This window comes from Saccharomyces cerevisiae, chromosome XVI (assembly GCF_000146045.2).
Source record: "Saccharomyces cerevisiae S288C chromosome XVI, complete sequence".
NCBI lineage: Eukaryota > Fungi > Ascomycota > Saccharomycetes > Saccharomycetales > Saccharomycetaceae > Saccharomyces > Saccharomyces cerevisiae.
In genome coordinates this window covers 506665-525255 of record NC_001148.4, presented here as the reverse complement: position 1 = coordinate 525255, position 18591 = coordinate 506665, and the positions used below count along the sequence as shown (strand labels likewise).

The 18591-nt window shown below is 36.9% G+C and overlaps 7 protein-coding genes across 7 annotated transcripts, besides 1 other annotated feature; 3 read left to right on the top strand and 4 right to left on the bottom strand.

Annotated features, from left to right (window-relative positions):
• Positions 1–297: 297 nt before the first annotated feature.
• SWI1 (Swi1p) lies at positions 298–4242 on the bottom strand (the record flags this gene model as incomplete). Its single annotated transcript, NM_001183830.2, has 1 exon — positions 298–4242. One exon carries the CDS (start codon positions 4240–4242, stop codon positions 298–300), a length of 3945 nt encoding a protein of 1314 aa, NP_015309.1.
• A 780-nt stretch (positions 4243–5022) lies between these two features.
• Positions 5023–6522, top strand: IRC15 (Irc15p; the record flags this gene model as incomplete). Its single annotated transcript, NM_001183831.1, has 1 exon — positions 5023–6522. The coding sequence occupies one exon, from the start codon at positions 5023–5025 to the stop codon at positions 6520–6522; it is 1500 nt and encodes a 499-aa protein (NP_015308.1).
• Positions 6496–7605, bottom strand: CTF19 (Ctf19p; the record flags this gene model as incomplete). Its single annotated transcript, NM_001183832.1, has 1 exon — positions 6496–7605. The coding sequence occupies one exon, from the start codon at positions 7603–7605 to the stop codon at positions 6496–6498; it is 1110 nt and encodes a 369-aa protein (NP_015307.1).
• A 632-nt stretch (positions 7606–8237) lies between these two features.
• On the top strand, positions 8238–10745 carry VTC3 (vacuolar transporter chaperone; the record flags this gene model as incomplete). Its single annotated transcript, NM_001183833.1, has 1 exon — positions 8238–10745. The coding sequence occupies one exon, from the start codon at positions 8238–8240 to the stop codon at positions 10743–10745; it is 2508 nt and encodes an 835-aa protein (NP_015306.1).
• A 332-nt stretch (positions 10746–11077) lies between these two features.
• ULP1 (SUMO protease ULP1) lies at positions 11078–12943 on the top strand (the record flags this gene model as incomplete). Its single annotated transcript, NM_001183834.1, has 1 exon — positions 11078–12943. The coding sequence occupies one exon, from the start codon at positions 11078–11080 to the stop codon at positions 12941–12943; it is 1866 nt and encodes a 621-aa protein (NP_015305.1).
• Positions 12944–13462: 519 nt separating this feature from the next.
• Positions 13463–13620: an origin of replication (ARS1621; Autonomously Replicating Sequence).
• ECM23 (Ecm23p) lies at positions 13592–14155 on the bottom strand (the record flags this gene model as incomplete). The annotated part of the gene is made up of 1 exon (NM_001183835.1): positions 13592–14155. The coding sequence occupies one exon, from the start codon at positions 14153–14155 to the stop codon at positions 13592–13594; it is 564 nt and encodes a 187-aa protein (NP_015304.1).
• Positions 14156–15256: 1101 nt separating this feature from the next.
• RAD1 (ssDNA endodeoxyribonuclease RAD1) lies at positions 15257–18559 on the bottom strand (the record flags this gene model as incomplete). Its single annotated transcript, NM_001183836.1, has 1 exon — positions 15257–18559. One exon carries the CDS (start codon positions 18557–18559, stop codon positions 15257–15259), a length of 3303 nt encoding a protein of 1100 aa, NP_015303.1.
• Between the last annotated feature and the right edge of the window lie 32 nt (positions 18560–18591).

Here is an 18591-nt window from a genome sequence, read left to right as displayed (position 1 = left end):
GTATTTACTGCCTGAAATGGAGTCATAAACTCCTTTATACAATTTCAAGGAATTTTTGTAGCCGCGACGGGACCAGTGGGAAGTTACTAAAACCATTGTTTAGTTGAGCCGCCCAAGATGTGACTTCATGGCAGCTATACGTTCATTTGGGCTTTTGGCACTAAAGGCGCTCTTCCGACTGTATTGTTTCCATAAGGTCTATTATATTAGTTACAACATTTTATATAGGTTTATAAAAAGAAAATAGTGCGCAAGGAAGAAATAAGCAGTAAAAGAATATTGTTTAAAAAAATCGCATCATTCCAAATTGGTTAGGATATCATTTTTTAAATTGTAAAGTAATTGATACTGGTTTATTATTTGAATATCAACTGATGGATTAGTGAATAACTGGAAAATTTCTAAATCCGTGGGGAACAAATTTGGAATCGATGCTATTTTTTTTAATATTTCCGGGTCGTTGTTTAGGCAGTTTTCAAAACAAATACTTTTTTCAACCAAACATTTGATTAACTGAACACAGGATATGTTAATTGACGGTAGGAGCACCTTTGAATAATTTTGTTGCTGTAACAAAGTATTCTTACTTGTGGAATTGTTAATATTCAATATTATCTCACTTAACTTCAATAGTCCAGATCCAATATTTTCTTCAGAGCTCAACCACACAAATGGTAAATTCTTGTTGAAATTGAAGCTAGAATCTTTGTTGCCGTTATTGTTACTGTTACTGTCTGAATTATTCTCACTGATTTCAAATACTTCATTGGATAACGGCAATATTTTTTGTACAATGACTAAGATGCTAGTTAGACTCTGAGAAATTACCGGAGAAAATTGGTCGATCAGCAAACTTGGATCAGCTGATTGCGATAACACTTGCTGCAGCGGTATGGCAGAAAATAAAAACGAAACCACATCATTTAGCAAGTTGTGCCTATTGTTATTATTTTTATTGTTATCATTGTATAAATTCAAAAGTCTTCGTAACAACTTTTTGTCCTTGTGGTTGTTGTTACTGTTGCGATCATAGAGGTTGTTACCTGTGTTTTTGTTCAGAAGGATTGATTTGAAATAATTTAGGTTCGGTTTTTCCAATGAAAATAATTTGGCCAAAATATCTACACCGAAAGTTTGATATTTTCCCCATTGCAACTGGAATTCGTTGAAGGTCAAAGATTCAGAGCCAAATGATGACGAAGACGCCATTGGATTGAGTTTTGGTTGACCAAAACTTATGACTAGAATAAGAATTAACAAGCAATCAATGGACGAAGCGATCTCTAATAAATGAGAAATATTTGATAAAACAATAACCAAATCCTTCTTGAAATTTAGTATTTTCCTATTGCATGTAAAGTTTTCTGGATGGATTAAGACTAACCAAAGTAGATCAGATATAAATCTCTTTAGGTAAAAATTTCTCGACATGATTCTGGAGTTGTTATCGGAGAATGAAATATTCCTCAAAATCATCGAGATGGTAGACAGTTGATCGTTAATCAGAACTTTGGGATCCTCTGCCCCTCTGGTATTTATTTTTGTAAATGGATCATCAATTTCATCCTTGATTTTTTTCAAAGAAGTCAAATAAGGAGTTCTGTGAATTTTCAAAGGAAATTGGTTAGGGAGGAATCTTATTGGTTCAGGCAATAAGTCCCACTGTTTAACTGCGGGAGATGTCGACTGCATACTTATAAAACATTCAGTGTCGAGATCAGGCTCCATTTCAGTAGGAGTAGGGGTGGGCAATTGATTACCTGTTAAAGAATCTACCAGGATAGTGACTTTTTCATCGTTAGAATCATTCGGTGTAAGTGTAGCGTTGTTGTTTACCTTTTCAAAAATTTTATCAACCATTTTATCGTGTTGGGTAACATAGTATTGATTTGATCCAGCATCCTCATAATAATAGTCAGAAGTGTTTCGATGGTATGGAACAACATTTTGTGACAAATTTGACAGTAAATTCATGCCGAGTATTGCCAAGGAGTCTAATAATTCAGGGTATTTGACCAGAGATATTTTTAAGTTCGAGTCAGCGCTTGTGACCAACAAGGTGTTCAAGGCGGTGTTTATTTCTCCAAGATTCTTCGATTGGAGGGACATTGATAAAGCATGTAAATTAATTGCACCTAACTCTGGCGCGAAGAGAAAAATTGGCTTGTTGGAATCTATTTTCTCTCCTATTTTAGAGATGTAATTGATATCGTAACCATTGTAATGCTTGAGGCGGTTGATTAGGGGTTTGTAGTTCCTAACAATTGATCTCTTGTAGACTTTAGGCAATTTTTTTAGTTCGATTTCATATTGTTGACGTAATTTTGTCTCTAATAGCAATTTCTGTTGCCTTTGTTGATCCTCTAAAAGTTTTTGTTGTCGTTTCTGAAAATCCTCCCTTTCTTTACGTTCTAGTTCCAATTCCTTTTTGGTCTTTTTTTTCACTCTTTGCTTTCTTGGCTTCTTAACTTGCTGTTGGCCAATATTGTTATTATTTACGTTGATATTAATATTGCTATTCAAGCTTTTTGGAGTGTTTGCTGAAACCGGAACGATCCCTGCTTCTGTTCCTGGTGCTGCTGTAGCAGGAACGGACGCGCCAGGAGCCGCGGGGGTTGGTGCTGACGATGCACTATTAATGTTATTGTTGGCATTGGCCAATGCAGCGGCCTGCTGCTGTTGTTGAACTTTCTTCAATAGTTCTTGTAAGAACTGTTGCAAGAATATTCTTTTCGCTTGAGTTTCCTTTATACCTTCTTGGGAAATCATGTGTCTTTCGTAAGGTAATAAAATTCTAAAATAGATTGATTCTAATTGTTGGTAATCGGAAATTTGCAGCCTTTGGGCCACCATAGACCACTGTTGGGTCCTTGTTACTTGATCTGCACCACCGAATTTTTGAACCAACATATAAAGATAAAAAAGATTTATTTTTCTGTTGCCGATTTCTGGTATTGATTGTAACGGCATATTTCTTTTTTTACAGTTTTCAATCAAAGATTTCATAAAAAGTTCATATTGTTTGTTATTCAATTCAGTAGATATTTTCTCTTGTAATGCCGGGTTCAGACTTTGTAAAATAGATCTTTGTTGTTGCTGCCGTTGACTCTGCAAAAATTTGGGATTCTGTTGTTGCTGTTGTTGCTGTTGTGGTTGTTGATTTTGCTGTTGTTGATTTTGTTGCTGCTGCTGCTGCTGCTGTAGAGCCTGAAAACGTTGCTGCTGCTTTTGCTGCAAAGCGGCAAACATTGCAGCTCTTTCAGAGAACACTGTATTTGCGTTTGAAGTTGAATTATTGGTATTAGCGGGAGTTGCAGCAGGCACGGCAGTGACATTATTGTTATTGCTCGTTTTATTATTGCTGTTATTACGCATATTATGGTTATTACTGTTGTTGTTGTTGTCACTTGTGTTCGGAACAAATTCATTGCTTGCAGAGGATGATCTGTCCATTGAATTTGAAGCAGCGTAATTAGAAATAAGCTGGTTAGACGTCAAATTACCATTATTGGAAGCACTGTTATTGAATGGCAAAAATTGTTGATTTGCATTCGGAGTAGAGTTAGAGTTTGTGTTCGGAGTAGAAGATGAGGAATTTTGACTGATGGATTGAACATTGGTGATAAAATGGGGTGTTATTACATTATCGTTCGCAATTCCGGTGCTATTATTATTATTGTTACCGCCATATAGCTGTTGTTGAGCTTGAAGAGGTAAATTGGAAGAATCAATGATTGAATTCTTGGCTAAAATAGCCTGAGGAGACAGGCTGTTTAAATTTGTGTTGGAATTGTTTGAGTCATATGGAGAATTGAATTGGGGAGACTGGTTCTGAATGAAATTAGCAGCTTTTCCACCGGTAACATTAGCAGGAGCGGCATTATTAACGACTGCTGTTGGAGAAGTAAAGTTCGTGCTGGAGGCTACCGTGTTACTGTTATTGTTATCATTGTTATTACTATTACTGTTGTTATTGTTGGAATCCAAATTCTGGTCAAAAGGTTTTGGGTCGAAAAAATTCTGAAAATCGTCTACACCACTGGCTCCGGTATTCGTATTGTTGTTATTAGTATTGTTATTAGTATTACTACTATGGCCTGTGCTATTGTTGTTATTGGTATTATTAGCAGGATTATTATTATTATTAGTATTATTATTATTAGTATTATTGTTATTGGTAGTAGTAGTAGTAGTAGTAGTATTATTATTATTATTATTATTATTCAAATTAAAGAAATCCATCTTTATTTATTACTATTTTTATTATTACTATTTTTATTATTATTATTATTATTATTATTATAAGACACGAAAAGAAAGAAAATAGAGATAGAAAAAGAAAATTTTAAGAATAATGAGTGTAATAGGAAAATAGCCGCCAGTCAGTGATTATTACCTGGTGAACAATAATCTGCAATCCGTGAGAGGAAACAACGCGAAATGCCAAAGCAGAGATGGTGTAATAAGGATAGAGCCACACAACAATACTTTCTAGAAAAATAAATAATAAAAAAATAAGGTAAACAAAGTGTAATCAGTTGCCTTGCCGTATAGTGTTTTGCGGTATAAATATTGTTATTCAATACGAATGATGAATACCGGAAGGTGGTTATGACTAAAACGCAATGTGAATATGATTACAACTGGCAACAACCACAACAGAAACAACAATAATGCATAGTGGTAATAATACGTAAAGTCAATCAGCGTTCAGTTTTAAAAAAAATCTTTTCTCGGTGCTTTGGGGAAGGAGGGGTGGCGTCGTTTCGTAATCGGAGATACCCAAAGTTCATATCACGATAAACGTCAGTTCCGGGTTAGAATAAATTTATGCGGTAGTTTCTGTGCGAACTTGAGTGCGGTGGCATTTTCCTCCGGCGAGGCCTGGGTGGAACACTCAGGCAGGGGGTACACCCAGACCTGCAGGCATGCATCTGCTGTTTCGGCGGCTATTTAACATGCGCACGATTTTACGAGAGGAGAAGAGAAGTATGATATAATTAACGGTGAGCATTTTTGGTAATGGGAGGTGAAGACGAAATATTAAGCACGATGGAGGATTTTGCGGCAGTTTACGATGTCCTGGTAATTGGTTGCGGGCCTGGTGGCTTTACTGCAGCGATGCAGGCTTCGCAAGCAGGCCTGCTCACAGCATGTGTTGACCAGCGTGCCTCGCTGGGGGGCGCCTACCTTGTAGACGGGGCAGTCCCGTCCAAGACCTTGTTATATGAGTCTTATCTTTATCGGCTGCTACAACAGCAAGAACTTATCGAGCAACGTGGCACGCGGCTGTTTCCTGCAAAATTCGATATGCAGGCGGCCCAGAGTGCACTCAAACATAATATAGAAGAGTTGGGCAATGTGTATAAACGTGAGCTATCTAAAAATAATGTTACTGTGTATAAAGGCACGGCTGCTTTCAAAGATCCTCACCACGTTGAGATTGCGCAGCGCGGCATGAAACCGTTCATCGTAGAGGCGAAATATATTGTTGTGGCGACCGGATCTGCGGTTATTCAGTGTCCTGGTGTTGCAATAGATAATGACAAGATAATTTCATCTGATAAGGCATTGTCACTGGATTATATACCTTCACGTTTTACTATCATGGGAGGAGGTACAATTGGACTAGAAATCGCATGCATATTCAATAATTTGGGCTCTCGGGTTACTATCGTTGAATCTCAAAGCGAGATCTGTCAAAATATGGACAATGAGTTGGCTTCTGCCACGAAGACCCTCTTGCAGTGTCAGGGTATAGCTTTTCTTTTAGACACTAGAGTGCAGCTCGCGGAAGCCGATGCTGCCGGTCAGCTGAACATCACCTTGCTTAACAAGGTGTCAAAGAAAACATATGTACATCATTGCGACGTCTTGATGGTTTCTATTGGTAGACGTCCCCTGCTAAAAGGTTTAGATATTTCCAGCATTGGTCTAGACGAACGGGATTTTGTAGAAAATGTTGACGTACAAACCCAAAGTCTGCTAAAGTACCCTCATATTAAACCCATAGGAGACGTTACATTGGGCCCCATGCTGGCGCTGAAAGCGGAAGAACAAGCTATAAGGGCCATTCAATCAATAGGCTGTACAGGCTCCGACGGAACCTCGAATTGTGGCTTCCCACCAAATGTGCTGTACTGTCAGCCTCAGATTGGCTGGGTCGGATACACTGAGGAGGGGTTGGCAAAGGCTCGCATCCCATATCAAAAAGGCAGGGTTTTGTTCTCACAGAACGTTAGATATAACACGTTATTACCACGGGAAGAGAATACTACAGTTTCTCCTTTCATTAAAGTTCTGATAGATTCTCGTGACATGAAAATACTAGGCGTTCATATGATAAACGACGATGCAAATGAATTGCTGTCGCAAGCATCGATGGCGGTGTCGCTTGGCCTTACCGCCCATGATGTCTGTAAAGTACCGTTCCCTCATCCGAGCTTATCGGAATCGTTTAAGCAAGCCGTCCAGTTGGCAATGGCAAATGGAACATCACCTGGCGTACATGTCCGGGAATAGGCAAACGTTGCAGATCTCCTTTAACCCGGTTTTCACACCATATTCCTTGATAAGTCCGTAGCATATCTCGTCCAAATCTATCTGGTTAAATCTTTCTCCCCCCTTCCATAGCGCTATTGAAATTTTACTCATGGGCAGAAAACAGTTACGAGGTTTGCCTCTCTCACCGGGCATTGTAATGATGAAATTTATCTGCAATTTTATCGTCGTGAGTCTTCCTTCTCTAATAACTCTTTCCACAATTAATGAGTCACTATTATTCATTAGATAACACCTGGTTTTCCTTTTCAATAAATTAATCAAATTTTGGAAAATTCCAGTTTTTTTGGACTTGATCTTATCAAACTCATAAAGGCTTAATAGACACTTCTGGAAGTTACGTGTTGCCAGTAATTGCTTGGCCTTCAGTCTAACGTTTGTGGAAATTCGCAAGATTTCCCACTTCAGCAGTGTGGAATCTTCAAATTTATAGAACATTTTGAACTGAATTTCAAAAGGATTCATCGTGTTTCTGCAGAATTTATAATTGACCACCAAAACTTCAATCCCATCGTTATGTACTCTGTCTCTTGATTGCACAGAAACTTGAAGATGCGGGTATGTGTGGTCTCTCAAATAACTTAGCCGTAGATTCATATTTAACAAAGGTAACGTGTCGTATTTTGTTACTAGTTCCTTCTGCAAGTTAGTTAGCCCATTGATCCTCTCGACCCGCTTGCGGTCACTTATCGCCGAATTAGGATTAGAGGATGAGATCGAGATTAGATTAAGAAAATCCTGTGTGATATCGTTTTGGAGGATATCACCATTTTTAGTCTTACTGTTATTTTCCTTCATCAAGATATTTTGGTACGTCTGGATCTCTTGTAAAAGAGTATTTCTCCTTGTCAACAGCGCATCCTTCTCCTCCTGTAGCTTCAGTGCGCGTACCTGATCATCATCTAATAGCGATAGTTGTTGCTTCTCGTCCCCATCAATGTTTACATCTGCTTCACCAGCATGATGTGTACCCACAGCGTCTTCCAGACTTAAATGCGAATTCGATGTGTCGTGCGAATTCGTCGTATCAGACGTAAAATCCATATTTGCGTTCTTTGCCGACCTAGTATCAACAAGATCACACTAGCTCCAAGGTATATAGCTGTTTATATAAGTCTAAATTACGCGTTTCTGATTTTTCGGCGGACTCCAACTATTAGATAGTCACCATTACCGGTTACATTACCGGCCACATAGTAGAACGCCAGAGTATATATGCCGTGACCTTCACGGTTTGGATGTTAATGAGTAACTTGCACAGCTATTGGTATTTGGACTTCTTGGCACATTTTTCCCTGTACAGCTTTTCTTTTTTTCAATGTGCGAGGGCCCACGTGGCTTAATACAACACAGTGCAGTCGCAAGCACGTGCATGCGATTTTGAAAGCACAAGGCAGAAACGTGGAAACATACACACACGCACACACCCAACTTTCGAGTGGGTTTCATCCAGGAAGAACTTTTAAATAGAGGCCAGAGAGCGGCTTACATCAGACATCTTTTCTCGAACTTACTTCATCTTCTCAATATCGAGAGGGCCCATTGGCGGGTAATAATACGCATAAGAGTGATCTAATCCAAGTAGTACCTCCTTAGCGCTTTTTTTATTATCACTATAGGTCATTTGGCTATTAGAGCGAACAGCAGAATTTGTCCTTGGTTTTCAGAGTTTGAAAATGCTATTTGGTATTAAACTGGCTAACGACGTATATCCTCCCTGGAAGGATTCATATATCGACTATGAAAGGTTGAAGAAATTACTAAAGGAAAGCGTCATACATGATGGCCGTAGTTCCGTGGATAGTTGGTCCGAAAGGAATGAATCTGATTTTGTGGAGGCCTTGGATAAAGAACTAGAAAAGGTTTACACATTTCAAATTTCCAAATATAATGCTGTCTTGCGAAAATTAGATGATTTAGAGGAAAACACTAAATCAGCTGAAAAAATCCAAAAAATAAATTCTGAGCAGTTCAAAAACACCTTAGAAGAATGTCTAGATGAGGCTCAAAGATTGGATAACTTTGACAGGTTAAATTTTACTGGGTTTATCAAGATTGTGAAGAAACACGATAAATTACATCCAAACTATCCTTCTGTAAAGTCTCTTTTACAAGTCAGATTGAAAGAACTTCCTTTCAACAATTCAGAAGAGTATTCTCCCTTGTTGTATAGGATCTCATATCTGTACGAGTTCTTGAGATCAAATTATGATCATCCAAATACGGTGTCTAAATCATTAGCAAGTACTTCTAAATTATCACATTTTTCTAACCTTGAAGACGCAAGTTTTAAAAGCTACAAGTTTTGGGTTCATGATGATAATATAATGGAGGTTAAGGCTAGAATCTTAAGGCATCTACCTGCTTTGGTTTATGCGTCGGTTCCAAATGAAAATGACGATTTCGTCGATAATCTAGAATCAGATGTCCGCGTACAACCTGAAGCGCGCTTGAATATTGGTTCAAAGAGTAACAGCCTTTCTAGTGATGGTAATAGCAACCAAGATGTTGAAATTGGAAAATCAAAGAGCGTTATTTTCCCACAGTCATATGATCCAACAATCACTACATTATATTTCGACAACGATTTTTTTGATTTGTACAATAACAGATTGTTGAAAATCAGCGGTGCACCTACGCTGAGATTAAGATGGATCGGTAAACTGCTAGACAAACCTGACATATTTTTGGAAAAGAGAACTTTTACAGAAAATACCGAAACTGGTAATTCAAGTTTTGAAGAAATCAGATTGCAAATGAAAGCCAAATTCATCAACAATTTTATTTTTAAAAATGATCCCAGTTACAAAAACTATTTAATTAATCAACTAAGAGAAAGGGGTACTCAAAAGGAGGAACTGGAAAAACTTTCTAGAGACTTTGATAACATCCAAAACTTTATTGTTGAGGAGAAGTTGCAGCCAGTTTTGAGAGCTACCTATAATAGAACTGCTTTCCAAATTCCTGGAGATCAAAGTATTAGAGTCACTATCGATTCCAATATCATGTACATTAGAGAGGATTCTTTGGACAAAAATAGGCCCATTAGGAACCCTGAGAATTGGCACCGTGACGATATTGATTCCAATATTCCCAACCCATTGAGGTTTTTAAGAGCAGGAGAATATTCGAAGTTCCCCTATTCTGTAATGGAGATTAAGGTTATAAACCAAGATAATTCTCAAATGCCTAATTATGAGTGGATTAAAGATTTAACTAATTCACATTTAGTTAACGAAGTTCCAAAATTTTCTTTGTACTTGCAAGGTGTGGCTTCACTGTTTGGTGAAGACGATAAATATGTCAACATTTTGCCATTCTGGTTGCCCGATTTAGAAACCGACATCAGAAAGAACCCTCAGGAGGCTTACGAAGAAGAGAAGAAAACTTTACAAAAACAAAAGAGCATTCATGATAAACTTGATAATATGAGAAGGTTATCCAAAATCTCTGTACCAGATGGAAAGACCACTGAAAGACAAGGGCAAAAAGATCAGAATACTCGCCACGTTATTGCAGATTTAGAAGATCACGAATCATCAGATGAAGAAGGTACTGCATTGCCCAAGAAATCTGCAGTCAAAAAAGGGAAGAAATTCAAAACGAATGCAGCTTTCTTGAAAATTCTTGCTGGAAAAAATATTTCAGAAAATGGAAATGATCCATACTCCGACGATACAGACAGTGCCTCTTCTTTCCAATTACCTCCGGGAGTTAAAAAACCAGTTCACCTTTTGAAAAATGCCGGTCCTGTCAAAGTTGAGGCAAAAGTTTGGCTCGCCAATGAACGTACATTCAATAGATGGTTAAGTGTAACCACATTGCTGAGTGTATTGACCTTTTCTATCTATAATTCAGTGCAAAAAGCCGAATTTCCACAACTAGCTGATCTGTTGGCCTATGTATATTTCTTTTTGACTTTGTTTTGCGGAGTATGGGCTTATAGAACCTACTTAAAAAGATTAACTCTTATTAAAGGTAGAAGTGGTAAGCATTTGGATGCACCTGTGGGACCTATTTTGGTTGCAGTTGTATTAATCGTTACCTTGGTTGTTAACTTTAGTGTGGCTTTTAAAGAGGCCGCTAGGAGGGAAAGAGGATTAGTAAACGTTTCCTCCCAGCCTTCGTTACCCCGTACACTAAAACCAATTCAAGATTTTATCTTCAATTTGGTTGGGGAATAAGAACATGTATATTTTTTATATACACATATATTACACAAGTACCAGTTACTATCATAATTAATTAATTGTTCTCTATTTATACATATTTGCTCTTCCGTATTAAATCATATTAAACAGCTTTCAGCAGGTGCCGGCGCCGCCTCTTTTTATTTTCAAAATTCAAAATGCACATAATGAGAAGATGTGTGTGATAGTTAAACCCAGATCAAAAAATAGCTGAAACGTTCGTTTCAGCTCCGCAAATCTATATTGCTAATTAAAATTATTCATCAATATCTACTTCTGTTTCAGTTTTTTTCCTCTTCTTCCTCTGACCTTTGGATATCATAATAATGTCAGTTGAAGTAGATAAGCACCGGAACACACTACAGTATCATAAAAAGAACCCTTACTCCCCTTTATTCTCCCCAATTTCTACATATAGGTGTTATCCTCGGGTATTGAACAATCCCTCCGAGTCTAGAAGATCAGCCAGTTTTAGTGGTATTTATAAAAAAAGAACCAATACGTCAAGATTCAATTATTTAAACGACCGCCGTGTTTTATCAATGGAAGAATCAATGAAAGATGGGTCAGATAGAGCTAGTAAAGCTGGTTTTATAGGAGGCATAAGAGAAACTCTTTGGAACTCAGGTAAGTACTTATGGCACACATTTGTGAAAAACGAACCTCGCAATTTTGATGGTTCTGAAGTAGAAGCAAGTGGTAACAGCGACGTTGAGAGCAGAAGTTCTGGAAGTAGGAGCAGTGACGTACCATATGGTCTACGTGAAAATTATTCCTCGGATACAAGAAAACACAAATTCGATACGTCGACGTGGGCCTTACCAAATAAAAGGAGAAGAATCGAAAGTGAAGGTGTGGGGACACCTTCAACCTCACCAATCAGCTCTTTGGCTTCTCAAAAAAGCAATTGTGATAGTGACAATAGCATAACTTTTTCGAGAGATCCTTTTGGTTGGAATAAGTGGAAAACAAGTGCTATTGGTTCTAACTCAGAAAATAACACTTCTGATCAGAAAAATAGCTACGACAGGCGACAGTATGGGACAGCCTTTATTAGAAAGAAAAAAGTTGCAAAACAGAACATTAACAATACTAAACTGGTGTCGAGAGCACAATCTGAGGAAGTAACATATTTACGACAAATATTCAACGGAGAATATAAAGTTCCAAAAATATTAAAAGAAGAAAGAGAAAGACAGTTAAAATTAATGGATATGGATAAGGAAAAAGACACTGGCTTAAAAAAGTCTATAATCGACTTAACTGAAAAGATCAAAACAATTTTAATTGAGAACAACAAGAACAGACTACAGACAAGAAATGAAAATGATGATGATTTAGTATTTGTTAAAGAAAAAAAGATATCTTCTTTGGAAAGGAAACATAAGGATTACTTAAATCAAAAGTTGAAGTTTGATAGATCTATATTAGAGTTTGAGAAAGACTTCAAAAGATATAACGAAATTTTAAATGAAAGAAAGAAGATTCAAGAAGATCTTAAAAAAAAGAAAGAACAATTGGCCAAGAAGAAACTTGTTCCTGAATTAAATGAAAAAGACGATGACCAAGTACAAAAAGCTTTGGCATCTAGAGAAAATACTCAGTTAATGAATAGAGATAATATAGAGATAACAGTACGTGATTTTAAGACCTTGGCACCACGAAGATGGCTAAATGACACTATCATTGAGTTTTTTATGAAATACATTGAAAAATCTACCCCTAATACAGTGGCGTTTAATTCATTTTTCTATACCAATTTATCAGAAAGGGGTTATCAAGGCGTCCGGAGGTGGATGAAGAGAAAGAAGACACAAATTGATAAACTTGATAAAATCTTTACACCAATAAATTTGAACCAATCCCACTGGGCGTTGGGCATAATTGATTTAAAAAAGAAAACTATAGGTTACGTAGATTCATTATCGAATGGTCCAAATGCTATGAGTTTCGCTATACTGACTGACTTGCAAAAATATGTTATGGAGGAAAGTAAGCATACAATAGGAGAAGACTTTGATTTGATTCATTTAGATTGTCCGCAGCAACCAAATGGCTACGACTGTGGAATATATGTTTGTATGAATACTCTCTATGGAAGTGCAGATGCGCCATTGGATTTTGATTATAAAGATGCGATTAGGATGAGAAGATTTATTGCCCATTTGATTTTAACCGACGCTTTAAAATAGTTATTCTTTTATAATATACAATTATTATACATAAGTAGAAATATTCAGATCATTGGATATGGAATAAAGTTCAATAAACCACTTGAAAATAAATCATAAGAATAGCATAAGCACCAGCTCAATTTAGATGTCTGTACAAAAAGTAATATATTTTAGAGATGAGCAGGCAGAACCACACATTAGTGACGATTGTCTTCGACCTTATGTGGAATCTTAAGCTTTAACATATAAGTAAAAATTTTTATTTTCAACAAAAGATTAGAACGAAATGAAATTCCTTAATTGAACCTTCTCTTGGATATCAATCTATTGGCAATCATTCCTAGAGAATATATTATTGAGTGAAAACTGTAGATACGTGCTAAGCGGTAAAGCCCTTATGAACATCGTCACACTATCTCTATATTGAGCCTCCGTAAATTTCGAATCATTTGAAATTCATTTTTCCTGGTAGGAAGATACTTGATAGTGGAGGATAAGTAAAGTAAATTGTGGTTATCATTTATTTGGTGGTAAAGTACCTTTTTTATGTTTTTTTTGAAGATGGAAATTCAGGCATTTTAAAAAAATAGAAAGCTCGAAATATCTCAAAAAACATAAAAATAGAGGAAGAATCCGCTGAATATACCATCTTTACAAACTACTTAACTATTTATTTTTAAATATAAAATTTTTAGTACCATCATCGGAGGATTGTTGCGATCGTATTTTTTTCTCCATTTTTTTCCTATATGCTATGCCACATCGACTACATAGCTCAACATTTCCATTAGGTCCACTTCTCCACTGAGAAGTCCAGGTGTCACCACAAGTGGCGCACTCTTTTGGTTGACCGTTGGGGAGTATAGTTTGTTTCTTCCTACTTTTAGGTCTATATCCTGCTAAAGATTTCTTTCCATTGGATGATATTGGTAGTGATGAAAAAGATGGGGCTGGTAGAATAGAGGGGTTATGCAAAGGCCCACCAAGACGACTTTCTTCCTTCAATTTTGGACTCAGCGCACTATTTAAGCTTTTGATCTTCTGTTCAAGAATATCTGCTCTTTTTAAATCTGGCGTGACACCAGATTTCGGGATACTGGCTACTGAACAGCAATAATTGGGATTAGCGGCAATGAACAGAACCATTTGTACAAAACGATCGAAGTGGAATTTCGTTCTACGACCAGAGCTACTAGCGCCGCTTGTTCCCTGCTCTTTGTTATATAACATAATATGATTTAAAAGTTCTATCACTCAGCACTACAACGCAGTATTTTTATTCTAGATGACCAGTATAGCAAATATTGTTACCCTTGAGATATTGGTAATTTAACCAAATCTCAAGTCATAAATGCCTCCCTTTTAAGTTTACATAGGCAGTGGACAGATTGGTACATCATATTAAAGGAAATAATGAACGCTAAAAAGAATGCCTTTTACTGACACATTCACTTTTAATACGAAAACGGATTTTGTGGTATATGACGTTGAGCACTGCGTGGTTTTCTGTGAATCCGCCGTGCCTAAAATGGACCCTTAATTATTTAACAATAGACCGGCCCGAATAATGTTAACATGAAGGGAAAAGTGCACATAACTGCAAACTACTTTGGTAGGTTGATTATCAGAGCTAAGCCATCCTACAGGTAATGATTTCCAAATTTTTTCTTAAGTAAAAAAGTTCAGAAAATAGAAGAAATATAAAATTTAAAAGGAATTACTGTTTACGAGACACATCGTTCATTCTTGGATAAATATACAAATCTACTTAAGAAAAAGCTTTCCTTATTTGTTGTTTCCTACTTTGTACCATTTGGTTTATTATATATCGTTGTGGAAAAGAAACTTGGTCTCTTGAATCTTAGTCGCAAAAGAAAATTTTTACCCACATAGGTAATGGAAAAGAGACAAAATTATTTCTGGACCTTATTCAAGAGGATGAATTTGAAGCATTTATTAATAATGAATATGATTGTGCGCTTCTAAGAAAAACTCACGGGTAATTTGGCTTAAAATGATTCACTAATGCCACGCTCAGATTCCACCAAATACGGTTAAAAAATCAAAAATAAATGAACTTCATTTGGTCATTTTTACTGCTAAAAAGTGGAAGATGAATTGCGGATGATATGAAAAATTTGAGTGAATAAACTATGAACGCGAAAAAAAGAATATATATGCGGAATAAAATATCAAAGTAAAAGATTCAAAGAGCATGTCTAACTTATAACATATACGGTCGAAGTCACCAAATGAATATTGTTATTTTCACTATAGTTAATCGCATTTTATACTGATGTTTTAACAGGGTTCGTTAAATTAAACAATATTTTACACAGGTGCTTCAGGAACATCATTATGATGATCATGTAAAGCGTTATCATCAGTGGTCTTACCAGGAGATTCAAGATTTTCATCTGTTGACTCTTGTTCTTGTTCTTCTTTTTCTGTTCTCAAGAAGTAGTATATTCTATCCGTCAAATCTTCGTCATTAATAAGTTCATTAATCTCATTCCATGAAAGCTTTTGAAGCTTATTGAAGCTCTTGATCTTTTTGCGGAGATTGAAATAATCAATTTTTGACACTCCAGGAACATTCAACAGTCTCTTGAATTTAGACTCGTTATCACCATCCTTCAGGCCCTTTGCAGTGCTATTAAAATCCGATCTAACTTTATTCGTTCCCAATATAACTGCATTACTAGGGTCAGGTTGCTCACGTCCTAATTTCAACTCTAGGATTATATTTACAGTTTGCAGGGGTGAGGAAGACCATATAATCTTTAAAGTGGGAAACCGCAATACTAATTTGGCTAGTTTTAGCTGAATTTCATCCTGGGATAACTTGCTTGATATAGGATGAACAGTTGATATGTCTTTATTCTTATAATTTCTACGTTCACTAAAAGGTTCTAAAGAAAACGACTGTCCTTCATCAAACTCAATCAATAGTGTCGGATATGCATAGTATTTTAACATTTTTTTACATTGGTTGGCTAATCTGTTATTCTGTAATGACCCAATTAAGTCAGAAATCGATTTTCTTTCGAGACAAATATCAGGAGTTATCACATAATCGCCGACTGTCAACATACAAGGAATAACCCTTATGCCATATCGGTAGAGTAAGCCTGGTAATGAGGCATTAAACTCACGTGTATCCACAATGACGACATCCTGAGTAAGATTATGGAATCCCTGCTGCCCACCCGCATTTCTGGTATTAGATTTTCGTAATTTTGAAAGCTTCAACTTCCTTTCAGCTAAATTTTTGTAGTGAGAAAGATCTTCATTCGTTTCAAAGTGATGGGACAGATTTGCATTCTCTCTAATCAACTTTGTGAAAGCATCTTTCTCTCTCTTGATAGCAGTCAAATGACTTTGCTCTTCAATACTTTCACCGTAGTACATGAAGTATACTTTTGGTTGCAAATCCTTCACTATGGCCTTATAAACTTCAATCTGCCTGATAAACGATATATCTGGTTCAAACATTATAATGTAAGAGGGCATCATCTCCTGCAATGAGCAATTGTCATTGAGACTTTTAAACGTAGAGATTAAAATTTCGTCCTGACGATCAACATATTCATACTCGTTGCAATGTTCTGCCCATAAATCCTTATTGAAATGGGTTGTGATGTGCTGCGGAAGGTCGCCCACATACTCTAATTCTCCGTTGTCAAATTCAGCATCCCCATCATCGATAAGGATTTCATTTTCCTGTTCTTGTATTTCAAAAATCTTTGAATCGTTTGCGGCATTTTCTTCCTGACCGTCATCCAAATCATCACCGCTTCCCTTCTTAATTTCTTCAGATAACTTATGATCCTCAAAAACCACCTCCATATCTACATTGGTACCTGCATTCCTTAGCTTTTCAACGGCCGCAACTTGTGAAGCACCTCTTGTCCTTCTTCTTTTCGTGGTCACTTGTTCTTTGGAAAATGTCGAGCTTACATTTAATGTTGCATTCTCTGGAAAAGTGTCCTGACTTTGCACTTCTTTGACCAATTTTTTCGTTTCCTCCCTCTGTTTTCTGTACCATTTCAATTTATTCAGAAGCACTTGACGTACTCCTCTTTTTTTGTTTGAGGCATTCAAGACCTTTGCTAGTTCTAAACATGTAAGGTTGTCGGAACAGGCAACTAAAGTAGGCCCCTGAAGGTGATTGGTCATTCTCTCATGTGAAATATCATGTAATATATGAATAAGTTGTTCCCATTTTGGATTTTCTTCTAAAGTATATTCATTTTTGTAAAATATTCTTTTCTTCGCATACGATATGACTAATTGTGCCTCATCGACCAATAGCCACGGTGATTCGCTGTATTTTCGGGATACTGACGGTTTATTGGCATCCAAACTTAATTGAATCTCTCCAAAAAAGTCAACTGCGTCTGAAGTTACGAGCATCTTTAAAAGGTGGCGTAGGAATCTTATATCCTTAACCAGTTGTTTTGATTCATAAGAAATTCGGTGCCAGTTCGGCACCATCACCGAGTCAATTGACCTGATAAAGTTTATATCCAGGACATTTTCCATATTCCACCAGTCCAGAGCTAGTTCAGGATTTTTTCTGCTTAACTCAGCAATACATTTTTTCAAACATTCCATCAAGCCAAACTGTATCTGAGACATGGAATTTGTTAAGGAGACCTTGACTTCAATGACTTTATTGTGTGACGTCTTATTAGTGGCATTCAAACAGGAAGAGACCTCTACCCTGAACCTCGGCCATAGCAAAACGTTCTTTAGCCGTAATTCTTTCATTTTCGTCCTGAGGGGTGAAAATTCCATGACAAACGTCTCTGGTGCTTCAGAAAAGGCTTTAATAAAACCCCAAGTATTTTTAGACCTGTAAATCTCTAATATAAACGATTCATTCGAATTATGTCGAAGTGAGTCTGCATTCAATACCAGCATACCCGTAACCCTATTTGGGTGAACAATGCCGGATAAGAGATCCACAATGAGAATTCTAGAAGTAATGCTCAAGATTCCGCCAGAAATATATAGCTTTCTTCTCTTTTCAATGCTCAGCGAGTCCGCGGTAACTACGTTAAAAGGCCTTTCAAAAAGTTCATCATCGCTCTCGACAGCAGTATCGTCGTCGTCCTTCCCAGTATTAGAGAACCACGACAGCTCTTCTAAGGCCTCCTTGATTCTTACATTATCTATAGGTTTTGCATTCAACACTAGGACGAGCGCTCGCTTTAGTTGTCCGTTAATGGATGTTGGTGTAGCTAAAACATGCAATAAATTGGCCACAATATCAAGCAATCCTAGTCCTTTCCCCATTATGATTAATGCATCTTCAGTAATTAATGAATTCTCTACCACTTTTTGCTGAAACGGCAATGGTAAAGTCAATTGAATATCAACTGGCCTAATATCGTTAATATTGGGCTTAGACGTTTCTATGTCATCTGGCTCATTAGGTATAAGAGGGTATAACACTGCATCGTCATCTAAAACTTTGCTATCTTCATTTTCCACCTCATTAAGATGATTGGAGTCGTCGGGTTCATCTTCATTTTTAATTTTAGAACTTTGAGATGCTTGAGTTGTCTGCCTCGTAAGTTCCTCCTGGAGCTCATCATCAGAGTCGCCCTGATAAAATAACTGAGACATCTGGAAAGATATTTTCAACAGGATAGTGCAAT